Here is a 13,779-nt window from a genome sequence, read left to right as displayed (position 1 = left end):
CGGAGTTCGCAACTCCCCAACACCTATCGGACCTAACTCACAAGAGGCTGACGAACACAAAAGAAGAGAGAGAGAGAGAGAGAACGATTGGAATCGTTCACTATTTATACTTGCCTCATTTGCATATGATTGGGCATCAAAGGATGCCAACCTAAAACTGAAACTTTACACGTGCCGATAGAGTTGAGAAGTTTATCTAATTTGAATAAAGTAAATTTTATATTACATTACATTAGGAATGAGAACGCGGATAAATATCGTTTACCGATGTCTATCATATCCCCCCTTCTCATTCAGTAATGCTATTAAACTTTAAATTTTTATACAATTTTAATAGATTCAAAAATAACCCAAAAAAAAAATCCACAAAGGGCCAGGCTTAATCTTTTACAAAAAATTTAACAATTCAACAATAAACAAATATGGATATATATCCATCATAATACATCATCCATCAGCAGATGCAGCTCAATGCATCAGCGCTTATTTGATTGAAGTCCTTTCTCAAAAAAAGTCCTTCTTGCCTATAGATGATCCACAGTCCAAGGAACTAGTAGTAAGTCCAAGGTTAACATTTCCACTGCAAACTATCTTGTCAAACTGTAATTGGCAAAAATACTCGAAACGGTATCTTTGAAAAAGATGGGCACAATGATTTTTACAAAAAAAAAAAAAAAATTTTTTTTTTCACAATGACAAAATTATTTAAAACGCTTAGTTTCCAAAAATAAACTCTTGTCATTGAATCAAATTCCTCCATCTCAAAGATTAAACCAATGAGAAATTTGAAAAAGAATTTCAGTTGTTACAAAAATATTTATACTTTAATACCCCATTATATTTATTATACTAAACAATTTCATACCATTAAAAATTAACAAAATGTTTGTTCACAAAAACGATTCAGTTCAAAACGGGTCTGCGGCTTCGTAAAAATATCGGCCCTATTGGATTTACTACCTACATGTTTTACGGTAAAAATGTCCCGTTGAATCAAATCACGAACAAAAAATAATTTTACATCATTATGTTTTGTACGGTGATTTTCAATCGGAGATTTAACAAAGTCAATGGCTGATTGATTATCAACGTACATTACAGATTTAATTTTACTTTTTCTAACAATTCCCCAGCATAAACATTCGTTTAATACACGGTCAAACCACATAAGCTCTTTAGACACTTCACAAAGGGCCACAAACTCACTTTCCATAGTGGAAAGGCTAATACAACGTTCCAGGTTCGCCATTCAATCGGCGCATTATCCAACAAAATTAACTGCCCCCGAGTGAAGTTCGATCATCTCGATTAGCTGCATAATCGGCGTCAGAAAAAGCTATTAATTGGGTTCTATTACAATTTAATTTAAGTTTTAAATCTTTTGTTTGAAAAACATAACCCAGAAGTTTTAAAAGACCATTCCAATGAATGACACCAGGGTTGCTTTGAAATTGACTGAAGATATTGACCGCATAACAAATGTCCGGTCTCGTTCTGCTCGCAATGAAAGAAAGACAACCCAACAAATTACGATAAGGAATCTTTGACATTTCAAATTTTTCATTTTCTGTATTAGGACAATTCAATTTCGAAAAAACAGTACCTTTACAAATCGGCAATGATGAAACCGGAAAATTAAAATGTTTGAACTTTTCAAAAAATTCAATGATATATTTCGTTTGAAACAAATTCAAACCATTCTCAGTTCTTTCAAATTCAACACCTAACAGTTTTTTTGTTTTTCCAAGAACTTTTAAGTCAAAATTTTTCCTAAGTAAATTTAAAACATGATTTAAATTCTTTTCTTTCCGTGCGAGCAAAAACAATATCGTCAACATACAACAACAAAATGACACATGAATTATAAATATAAACACAATTACATTCTTCAAATTTCTGAAAACCAATTTTCAATAAAACACTGTTTATCTCAAAAAACCACATACGGCCACTCTGGTGCAAACCGTAAATTGCTTTATTAAGCTTACAAACTAGATTTTCTTTCCCTTCTATTGCAAAACCCGGTGGTTGTCTCATAAAGATGCATTCTTTTAGAGGTGCATATAAATAAGCATTTTTTACATTGCACTGCAAATCGAACCAACCTTCTGATATTTTCAAGGAAAAGAAAAATCAAACCAATGAAAAATGAATCGTCGGACTAAAAGTCTGATCATACGATTCAGGGGATTGTACATATCCCTGAGCAACAAGTCTCCCACGATACCTAACAATTTTTCCCGATTCATCTCTTTTAACATTGAAAACCCATCTTGATCCGATTGGTTTTTCATTTGCAGGCAAAGGTGTTAAATCCCACACTTTTCTAGAGTGCATAACCTCTAATTCATCCCTCATTGAATCTAACCACCGGTCCTTTTGCTTAGATTTAAGAACCTGTTTGTAATTCTTAGAAATTACAATTTCATCATCTAGTCATAAGTTACATAAATTTAAATGAACAGTTTGATCAGAAATTTCACCTTGATATAAATTTTTACCATTAAAATCAAATAAATGTGGCTTAAACAAAATAGCATTTTTAGAACAATATTTTTCAACATCATTTAAAGAACGTAATCGTTTAGAAGAATGTTTCTCATAAAAATAAATATCAGTACGAGATTTATCTGACCTTGGGATTGCTTTCCTCACCCATTCTGTTTCACGCAGCTGGGCGCGTGTTGGGTTTTCTCCATTTTCACTCAGGTCAGAATTCGAATCTGATTCATCCCCGCTCGTCTCGCTTTCACTCTCATCAGAAGATAAGAATTTAGACGGCGTACTCGGGCTTTCACTTCCGTTATCCGATTCGGAATTCGATTCATTTTCTGAATTTTCAGAATCTGATTGAATATTTGACCATTTGAGACAGGGACCCAGCACAGCTCCACTAGAGTCACTCTCTGATATATTTTTAAAAGCTTCTTTGTAATAAACATTTTCATTAAAATTTACATTTATACTTTCAAAAATTTTTCCGCTTTCGGGAATCCAGATACGAAAACCCTTAGTGTTAAATGCATAGCCCAAAAATATACCTTTTTTGGCTTTAACATCAAGTTTATGTCTTTGCTGACGGGGTGTTCCAAGATAACACAAAACACCGAAAGGTTTGACGTGCCTAGCACTTGGCTTACGTCCACCATATAACTCAAAAGGTGTTTTAGTTTGTCCTGAGTGACAAATCCTATTCCAAGTATAATTGAAATAAAGCATAGCATCCGGCCAAAATCTTTTACTTAGCCCGCTTTCTTCCAATAATACTGTTGCAGCATTAGCGGCGGAGCGATTGTACACTTCGGCCAAACCATTCATCTCTGGACTGAAAATATTGGTTAACTCATGTTTTATACCGTTATCCAAACAATAACTGTCAAAAACTTTATTTACGAATTCTCCCCCGTTGTCAGTTCTAACAGCTTTTACTTTAAGATTTAAAAATCTTTCAGCACGCTTTATGTGCCTTATGAAAATTTCTGGTACTTTGCTCTTTTCACTAATTGGATACAAAGCAGATTTACGTGAAAAATCATCAATAATTGATAAATAAAAACGTTCCCCCTTATTTCCCTTAATATTACATGGACCCCACACATCAGCATGAAGTAATTCAAGGGGACACTTGGACCGTATTTTACCTATTGGTTTAAATGAAACACGTTTAAATTTACCAATTTTACAATTTTCACAATCTATTTTTACATTTTTGAATTTAGGCAGGCCATGGACACACTCAAATTCACCGCTCTTTCTGATACTATCGGTGTTAATATGTGCCAGCCTTCTATGCCACAATTCTAATTTTTCTATACTAGAGCATTCAATTTTCTCATTTTCGAAATGATCATTACTTTTATTTGGTTTTATACTTTCTTGATACGATTTATTATACAAAATTTGAGGTTTTACAAAATAAATGCCATTTCTTAAAATTGCTCTAAATATAAATCCATTTCGACCAGATATCGCCACGGAGCCGTTTCCCCCTTCAAACTTAGCACCCCCCTTATCGAATTTAGTACCCGATAACAAATTTTGACGCAGATTAGGAGAGTACATTACATCTTTTAAAACAATGATAGTATCATCAAACTTTAATTTCACAGTTCCCATCCCCAAAATGGGGAAAGTTTCATTTCTAACGGCTATAGCCATTTCTTTGTTTCGCAATGGTTTAAAGTCCTCAAACGCACTACGAATGTTAACGAAATGATGGGTGGAACCAGTGTCGAAAATAAATTCATCTGGGTCTTCTGATACTTCATTTAGATGTACTTCGGAAATGAAAAAGTTCTGGTACTTACATGCTTCCTTTTCCACTGATGGGGAACTGCACCTTGCAGTTTTCTTGTTCGCCTTCCTCTTATTCCGGATTGGTGATCTTGACTTTCTGTTTTGTTGTTCGAGGTCCTTGTCAACCCTTTTATTTTGACACACATTCCTCTTATGGCCGGGTTTATTACAGTTAAAACAAATTAGTTTCCCTTTTACTCCTTTCTTGTCAAAATTACCCGGTTTCTTTACAAAGTTAGCCCTGCCGATAATTTTATCATCCTCATCTTTTAGTCGAATTCGTGATTCCTCGGCAATAAGTTCGCTGACTACTTTATTAAATGTGAATTCCTGTGCAGTAGTTCTAAGAATAACTTGACAAATATTGTCAAATTCTGAGGGCAAATGACGCAAAATTTGAAAAATCAAATAATTTTCAGAGAAATTTGCGTCTATAGCCTTAATTCTTTCGAAAATTTGCCGAGTACGGGCAGCGAAAAGATTTATCGACTCTTCCTCTTTTATACGACATTGGGATAACTCTGAAAACAATGTCATATGCTGACAATGATTGTCAGGAAAGAAGTGATCTTTCAAAGCCTTCCAGGCATCAGCCGCGTTGACCTGATTTTCGATTATCTTTTTGAAATTTTTCTCCAAATTTAAATAAATTATGGATAGGGCCACATCTTGTCGATTTTGAAAATTACGAATCTCTTGCTCAGTAGCCTTTTTTTCATCATTAGAAAAAGGTTCTTTTTCAATGCCATTTACAATCTTCCACAGACCTCGTTCTATTAGGACAAATTTGATATCCGATGACCAACTCACATAGTTGTCAGACCTTAATTTTTCGATAGGAACACTCTGGGATGCCATGATTGATAAGAACACGAAAAACGCCAAAAATAAAAAAACCTAATTTCAAAAAAAACAACCAACAAAATCTCAAAATATCCCCGAAAAAAAAAAACCTAAATAGTGCAACTGTTACAGCTTCCCCCCTGGAACAAGTCCAGGTCTTCCGCTGAATTTAGCAGCCACTATTCTGCCTAACACCAAACCAACTATATCCCCCCATAAAATGCAAACGAAACGTCTGAGAAAAGTTTACACTACACATGGCTTAAAGATTCGATACAAATTTCCAAAAAGTAAAAGAAAAGCTTCTATTTTCACAGTTTTCATTCAACGCCGATGCGGGGAAAACAATTTGAAAAGATTTCCAAACACTTGTCATCTACCGATTCAGCAAAAAGACAAGTCAGTTACAACATTCCATTTCATCACAAAAACACGAAGTCTAATACTCTACTCTGCTGACAATTCGAAAACATCTTAATACATTTATATTACTCATGATACTGAACACGTAATTAATATGATACAATTGGGTAGGGCTGGGCCCATAACCCTTATAATAACTTAAGATGTTTAAACGAAAAGCCGAAAGGCTAAATTTCGTAAGTCAGTCAACAATGTTACATGCTTATACAAGCAGAGATAATACAACACAGTGGAAGGTGCAGAATCAAATGTTAATGTGAAGAAATGAACATTGGAAACTTGTTAAAATCTTACCAAAAATTTATTGGTCCATAGTAACTAAAATAAGTAAACTAACAAAAATAAGTTCATAAGAATAAACCCTGGCCATAAGTGGAGGCGGAGTTCGCAACTCCCCAACACCTATCAGACCTAACTCACAAGAGGCTGACGAACACAAAAGAAGAGAGAGAGAGAGAACGATTGGAATCGTTCACTATTTATACTTGCCTCATTTGCATATGATTGGGCATCAAAGGATGCCAACCTAAAACTGAAACTTTACACGTGCCGATAGAGTTGAGAAGTTTATCTAATTTGAATAAAGTAAATTTTATATTACATTACATTAGGAATGAGAACGCGGATAAATATCGTTTACCGATGTCTATCAGATTCATCTTCTTCTTCTATTGCATCAGCAATTCAAAAAACTTTGTCCGACTTGGATATTGATACAGCCTTCCTTCGTGGGCAAAGTTATGATGGGGCATCCACAATGAGTGGTCGATTTAATGGTGTACAAGCTATCATAAAAGGTATTTCCCCATCTTCTCCCTTTGTCCATTGTGCTAGCCACGTTTTAAATTTGGTTGTACCAAAAGCATCGCAAGAAACTGCAATCCGCAATGCTTTTGGCATAATAAAAGGGGTGGGTAGTTTTTTTTACCATATCTGCAAAACGAACAGCAAATTTTGAATCAAAGGTAAAAGAAAATAATTCTCGAAAACTTCATGTAAAAAAAGTATGCCCCACGCGTTGGGTCGAGAAACATGATTCTGTGATAAGATTTGCTGAAATTTTTCCTACAATATTTGAAGTTCTGGAAGATTTCTCTTCTGGCGAAGGGGAAACTGTGTCTAAGGCTTCCTTGCTGCTGAAAGGAGTTGGAAATTTTGATTTTGTGATTACATTACTGATAATGGAAGATATTTCCGGGCTTTTACTTCCCTTATCAAAAGCACTCCAGTCAGCAACTGACGATTTGTCAAAATTCAATGAATTTGGTGAGAGACATTCTGGCCATATTAAATGAGAAGCGTTCGATGGCTGATGACAATTTTAATGTTCTTTTCAAGAATGCCTCAGGAATTGCAGAACATCTCGACCTTTACATTAAAATTCCAAGAAGAGCTAAACGTCAAGTTCACCGTGAAAATTACAGTGCTGACAGCCCTGAAGAATATTTTAAAATTTCCATTTATATTCCCTATATAGACAATATAATTTTGCAGCTTGAAGAACGTTTCGCCCCTCATGATGCAAAGTGCACCTGAATACAAGGATTGATCCCAGCCAATGTATCTAAAACCTGTTTTGAAGATCTCTCCAATGCGATAGAGTATTATAAAAACAATGTTGGCCCACAATGTGTGATTCGAGGGAAATTCGCAAGCTGAAAGTTAAAGTGGCAAAATTCAGAAAGTAAACCAACTACTGCACACGATGCTCTTTTGGAGTACAACCGGGACATTTTTCCAGAAATCAAAACACTGCTTCGCCTGTTCATAATACTGCCCATTTCTTCTGCTACCGCGAAGCGATCGTTTTCAACATTGCGCCGTCTCAAGTCCTATTTAAGAAGCACAATGATGTAAGAACGCTTAAATGGATTGGCACAGCTTTGTATCAATAAAGATATAGTTGTAGAACCAGATGCAGTTATTGAAGAACTAACCAAGAAACAACGACGGTGTTAAACTTTGTATTGTAGATAGACAATAAGACAATTTTATAAGTGTACATATGCAATGTGGATATTTAGGACTCATCAATTGTAAATGATTTTATTGATTATTTTGTTGTATTTTTAAGTGATTTCATGCCATTTTAAGGTGTTCCTTTTTTTTTCTTTCCTTGAATGATCTTAAAAATACGAATAGCTTAGATCTTTTGGTGATAAAATTCGTGTGCATTTTGATTTATTTCATTAATATAGTAAACGAAGTAATAACAAGTATTGATTTCCATTTATTAATTTGAACATCTTACCGCCACTGTTGTTTCAAGTACTTTAAAGTTTATTCTTAACGTGATTTCAATTCTGGCATTAGAACAATTAATGTTTTTGCAACAGTTTTTGAATACTTGCAAAACTTATACAATTTTAAGGAATTTTACTTAATAATATAAATAATAATAATAAATATATATTTACGTAAAGAGAGAGAGAATGCTGATAGAGTGTTGTGAAAAAAAATTGTGCCCCCCCCCCCTAAAAATATTTTCTGGTTGCGCCCCTGAGCTCTAGCCTTGTTTCATTTGCCCATATTTACAACTTAATCAGAACCTCTGTATCTCAAAACCTCCTTGTCTCAGATTCTTCAGCGTACCTCATTTGACCATTGAAAAATTTTTTCTTTTAAATTATTTTAAACTCTTAAAATGTATGTTTTTTTTTGAGTGTATTTTATGTGGAATGTATTCAAAATTAGACTTGAAAATAATATCTTAAAAATTTTTTAACACTAATTTAATAATGCATTGTCTGTATCATAATCCTTAATTTTGTTTTTTACTTTCAAAAGTATTAAGCAAATTCCTGTACACTTAAATTAACTACGCATACAATTGCATTGTTGCTTTTGGTTACATCACTCAGTAAACATAGTGATAAAAATATATGCCAAAATATGGCAATTTTTATATAATAGCGCTTTAAATATATGCTTATCATTTCTTGTACCTCTTTTTTGAGCCCGATATACATTACAAAAACCTCACATCCTCTACCACATACCAAAAATATGAATTTTCCCAGCATGCTGGTCATTTTTGCTCTTTTACAGTATGCCAGTTGATCCAGGGTCAATATGAATACAATAATGCAAAAATTATAGATTTTCCAAAACAATCTGGAAGAAATTTTTTAGCCACAATCATTTTAATTTAACGGTTGGATCCACAACCACAACTAGTAAACAAATTTTCATATTGCCTTTTACTATTTATCAAAGTTGAAACTGTTCATTGATGAAAACCGTAGTAAATGTGGGAACTTACTATGTAAAATTTTCAAGCAGAGTCAAATAGTTTGTAAATATTTGTTTCCAAAAATCTAAATGAATTATGTTGTCATACATTATACTTTTTCATGTGTTTCAGAAATTTAATTCTTTTCTGGTGAGTGAGAAGTTTTCTTTTCTTTCATTTTTTTTTTAACGTGAAGGACATTTTATGCATTTTTGACACATTATCTTGCATATTCTGAATGTATAGTGCATATAAATCAGACTAGTGCTTTCCATGAATAAATTTTAATGAGTAAATCGATATGTACTACATATGTAGGTTAATGTGAATGTCTGAAATCTAGTAAATTAGCTGGTGAATATCAACATTTATATATCAAAGACAGCGACAAAAGACCAAAGATTTTCAGTGGATCACAAGTGAAAGTTGACGCTCTCCGCAATTTCTTACACACATATATATTTTACAATGTCAATATTACTTCAATGTAAAATGTTCACAATGTCATTCTCTTTTTATTTTTTTTTCTTTCTTTATTTATTTTAATTTAATTTTAATTTTTTTCAGAGTTTTGCTGATTTAATAAGTGATGAAGATTGTGCAATGATATACATTAAAAGTAAAGCAGGTCAGTAGATCATAATTATACGTATGTAACTTGTTATTAAGAATTAATACCTTTTTACAATTGTCATGATAAATAAATTGCTTAATACATTCAACTGGCATGAACTTAAAATAAGCAAACTGCACCTTAATCTATCCATTTCTTATTTAAGTACTGCTTATTTTGTTAATTCATAACATTAAACTTTTGACAGTTTTTCAACATTTTTTTTGGTCTTACATTTGAAAACAAATTTGGTTTTAATTCTCATATGTATGAACTATGATAAAATTGCTCACTGAAATCAGAAAGTAATTTGTTTTTTCTTCTATTCACGATTTTTTTTCCCTTGATGAGTTGAAAATTTCAAAAGTTTGCTTCTCCCCCCCCCCCCCCCCCCCCCCGGAGCTTGCATTCCTTCTTCCTCAAAAGAGCTGTCTGTTGTTTTCTTTTAAGAAATTGGTTTCTGTTATACAGTGAAATTTTGGTAAAACTTGACACACATTTGCAAGAACTCTTAGAATTCAACATCTAATTGCTGTTCTAGGCCAATTTTTGCTACCAACATTCTTTCATATTGACCTATTTTCAGAATTTTATGCAGCATTTTCTTGGTCTATGGGTTAAGGGTTTATTTATTTATTTATTTTTTTTTAAAGATCTGTTCATATTTTTGGCAGATTTGAAACCTTAGCATGTAGCTTAACAGAAGCCAGCAAAAGCCTTAGAAATATTTTTGAAGAGAAAGAAGGTTTTCCTTTCAAGCTTAAAATGCAAAATGAGACATTTTTCCAAAATTAAACACTGTACAAAGAAGGTTGTAATTTAATATCTTAATAATTTACTGAACGTAATTTCATAAGAACTAAGAAAATAAAAGCAGATGACTTCATTTTTTACAATTAAAATATTTTAATTTAAATCCTTTTCAATAAAAAAAAAGGATTGTTCGCTAAAATAAGCATGTTTTTAAGAATGGTAAAAAAAAAAAAAAATTAAAGAAACACTGAAAGGGAGTAAAAGATGTGACAATGGTAACATACAAATTTAATTTCTGCTTTGAAAATAACTTCTATTTATCTTTTAATTTTGGATTTTAATCTCAAGCTTAATCATTTAGAATTGGTTGGCTTGTTTAAGATTAGCCTTGAACATAGGTTTTCTCTAAATGATTCCTGCAACTCTCCTAATGCATGCAGGGTCCTAGTAGGTGTGCAGAGTGTGCGCCGCAGAAGGGCGGCCAAAGCAAGGGGCGGCCGCAGGCCGCATCATATAGTTCTTATAATCAAGCAAAATTCCTCAAGAATTTCTCACAAGAAAACTTATAATAGAATAAATATGCTGATTTTTAAATGTTCAATTGTCAAAGTATGTGTCGATTTCCCGACAGCATAGCATAGTTTAAGAAAAATAGAATGTTATGGAACATTGTGTTGGTTTATTGTCCATTAATATCTAATCTTAACACACATGCTTCATTTGGTTGCAAAAATTGAGACAGAACCGGTAATCAGGCATGGATACAGGGAAGGGGAAAAGCCCTCTTCTGAAGCATGAAATGGTGTCATCTAAAAGGAGCACCGAGGGCGGCCACTAATGTTTACCCAACAAGCTTTTATAGACCTAAGCAATGAAGACATATCTATCTATACATATAATAAAATAAGATGTTTGTGTGTGTGTGTGTGGCGCGCATCCCGGGAAAACGGTAAGGCCTAGGAGGATGAAATTTGGTATACAGGTGTAGTTTTTGCTGAAGTTGTGCACCTCGGGCTTCGAATTTTGATATTTTAATTAGAAAAAAAGTTATTTAATGTTTTATGTGATTTTTAGCACTTTTTAGTACTTTTAACCTCACAGACCCCGAACCAATCGCGCCAGACAAATATTTTTGGTACTATAGTGTCGGAAATTTAATTTTAAATATGATGAACAAAAAAATTTTGAAGATAGAGCAATTTTTGTATTTTTTTATGAATTTTTGAAAAAACCTTTAATTTGCATGTTTTTCTGGGTTTTATTTTTTTCTAATATCATCCTGCGAGAAGTATCAAAGTCATTTCTGAAATTTAAGTTGGTAATAGTAAAAACATTTCGCCCTCTTCAGAAGAAAAAAGTTCTTAAAAATACGCAATAGTTTTTTTTTTACAATTTTTTTAATGCTGAACACATCATGTCCTTTCACGCATCAGTCGAAAAAAGCGTTCTTCAATCTTTTATGCCTGTGACGTCACTACTTGGGTTTCGATTCGATATTTACGATGGAATCTTAATCGCAAGCAATGTTAATCTTTTTTTTTACTATATAGCTTACTTCTACATTTTCTGACGTGATGACCACGTGTTTTTTCGGCAGCGCTTGCTTTTTTTCTTTCCTTTTTTTTTTTGTTTTATTTAGGGATTGCATTTATTTCTTTTTCCATCCCCTCCCCCCAAGCTGGACCTTTCGCTGTATCTATATTACGTTACATTTCATAGTTGTGCGCATTAATTCAATAAAAAGAGCGAGATTTTTTTTATCTTTGTCAAACGCTACTTTTTGCACACTACGGGGAATTTGAGCTTTTTTTTTTTTTTTTGCTCTACTTAAATAAAAAAAGCGGTTTTTTTGAGTGTTCTTTGTTTTTATTAGGAAATGGGTGAGGAGGTCAAAATAAATAGAGATGGATAAGAAAATGTAGAGATAGATTGTAAAGGTAGATAGCCGCCGAAGGCGGCAATCTTGGCGTAAAAATGTGAATGGCACAAAAAAAAGATAGAGATGGATTGATTAATTCTGCTGCCAAATTTATTTAAACAACCGCCGAAGGCGGCAAACTTGAAGTAAAAAGGTAAATGACAAGTTAGCCAAACAGCCGCCGTAGGTGGCTGCTTGCACATTGGATGTCAATGCCCCCCTCCCTCCCCCACATACACCATGACTTTGAAAAAACAATGCTTTCACATAAAAGTGGAAGTGCATTTTGTTATTTTTCGACCAAATTTGCATGAAGAGTACGTCGTTTGTGTCTCCCCTCCCCCTCCTTTAAAAATATTCCAAACGACGAAACTGGAGACAGATCTAGAAAATATTTTATTCAAATTATTAATTATATAGATAGATATAGATTGATTGACACCGCCACGAAATTTATTTAAGTAGCCGCCGAAGGCGGCACCCCTGGCGTAAAAAGGCGAATGGCGTAAAAAGGCGGACCAGCTGGTCGCCGCAGGCGGCTAGTTTTATCTATAAAAAAAAAAAAAAACCTATACTGATAAGATACTCTTGCAAGCATTTCAAACAACAAACTCTGTGTTTAACAATCTTGGATGCGTGGAGAGAAAGTGGAAAATTGCGACTCCCTTGAGAGTAACATATAAATGACAAACTAAAATGTTGTACTTTCCCCTTTTACGACAATTTTCTGATTAAAATCTTGAATGAACTGCCCGGTTTCAGATCAGGTAGGAGAGCAGGGCCCTCCCCGGGAAGCAAATTTAAATGTAGCTCCAAAACAAAGATCCAAAAGGATGCCATGACTTCCTTGACGAAACTAAAGAAGAAGGCTTAAAATTTCGTTTCTAGGACTTGACTTTCGGAAAATTTCGCTGTAGAACCATCGATCTTAAGGACCCAGTTAAGTCTCTGATTCACCTCTTCCACCTTAACTTAATCAAACATAGCCTAAAAATGTTGGCTTCAAAATCCAAAACGTGTTTTCAGACGACAGCCCTTCCTATCACCAAACGTCATATAAAATTACTTTAGAATTTTTCGAAATTTTTGCAGTGGAGGACCCCGAAATCCATTCACAAACATTACTATCAAAGACAGTCTCAATTAGCGTCTTTAGAGAAGCCCCTAATTCCACCTCCTATCACTTAACGTATTGAAAAACAAACTAAAGTTGCGTTTTTCAAACATCAGTTTCAAGAACTTTTGGGGACAGACCCCGGATCCCCCTTTTCTCCAACTCAATCACTAAACCTGAAAATTTCGTTTTTAGACGGTTCCATGGAGCCACAGCTTCCTGCCTAAACTAGCCTGAAATTGACTTCAGTTTCAAAACCACAGTTCGTGAGGGCACACTGAACCCCCGCCCGCTCCCATCGTTATCAAAAAATGCTTAAAGTACGATTTTGGGACTTATATTTCTAAAGAATTCCGGAGGAGAACTGCCAGGCTTATGTAACTTTTCACGGAGCTAGGGCATATCTATCAATCGTCGAGGTGAGGTGGACAAAAGTCTAGTTATATTTTTCAGATATTAATGTTGAAAAATATCCGAAAGATCCTTAGAAGCTTCCCAGTTTTGTTATCGTCACCAAAGTTGCGATTTTAGAACTATCCGCTTAAGAGCTTCAAAATCCTTCCTTCAGCCTATAATAGATTTCAGTT

General features: G+C 34.0%; 1 protein-coding gene across 1 annotated transcript in view; it reads left to right on the top strand.

The window, feature by feature from the left end:
• Window positions 1-13,779, top strand: part of LOC129223160 (choline transporter-like protein 5-B) — a 51,518-nt gene that overhangs the window by 14,657 nt on the left and 23,082 nt on the right. The window contains exon 4 of the mRNA XM_054857727.1: window positions 9,362-9,422. Coding sequence (XP_054713702.1) covers window positions 9,362-9,422 — 61 coding nt within the window. The remainder of the gene's footprint in view (window positions 1-9,361; window positions 9,423-13,779) is intronic.

Source organism: Uloborus diversus, chromosome 5, assembly GCF_026930045.1.
Source record: "Uloborus diversus isolate 005 chromosome 5, Udiv.v.3.1, whole genome shotgun sequence".
Classification (NCBI taxonomy): domain Eukaryota; kingdom Metazoa; phylum Arthropoda; class Arachnida; order Araneae; family Uloboridae; genus Uloborus; species Uloborus diversus.
Note: the sequence above shows the minus strand (reverse complement) of the source record. Positions and strands in the feature narration are given on the sequence as shown.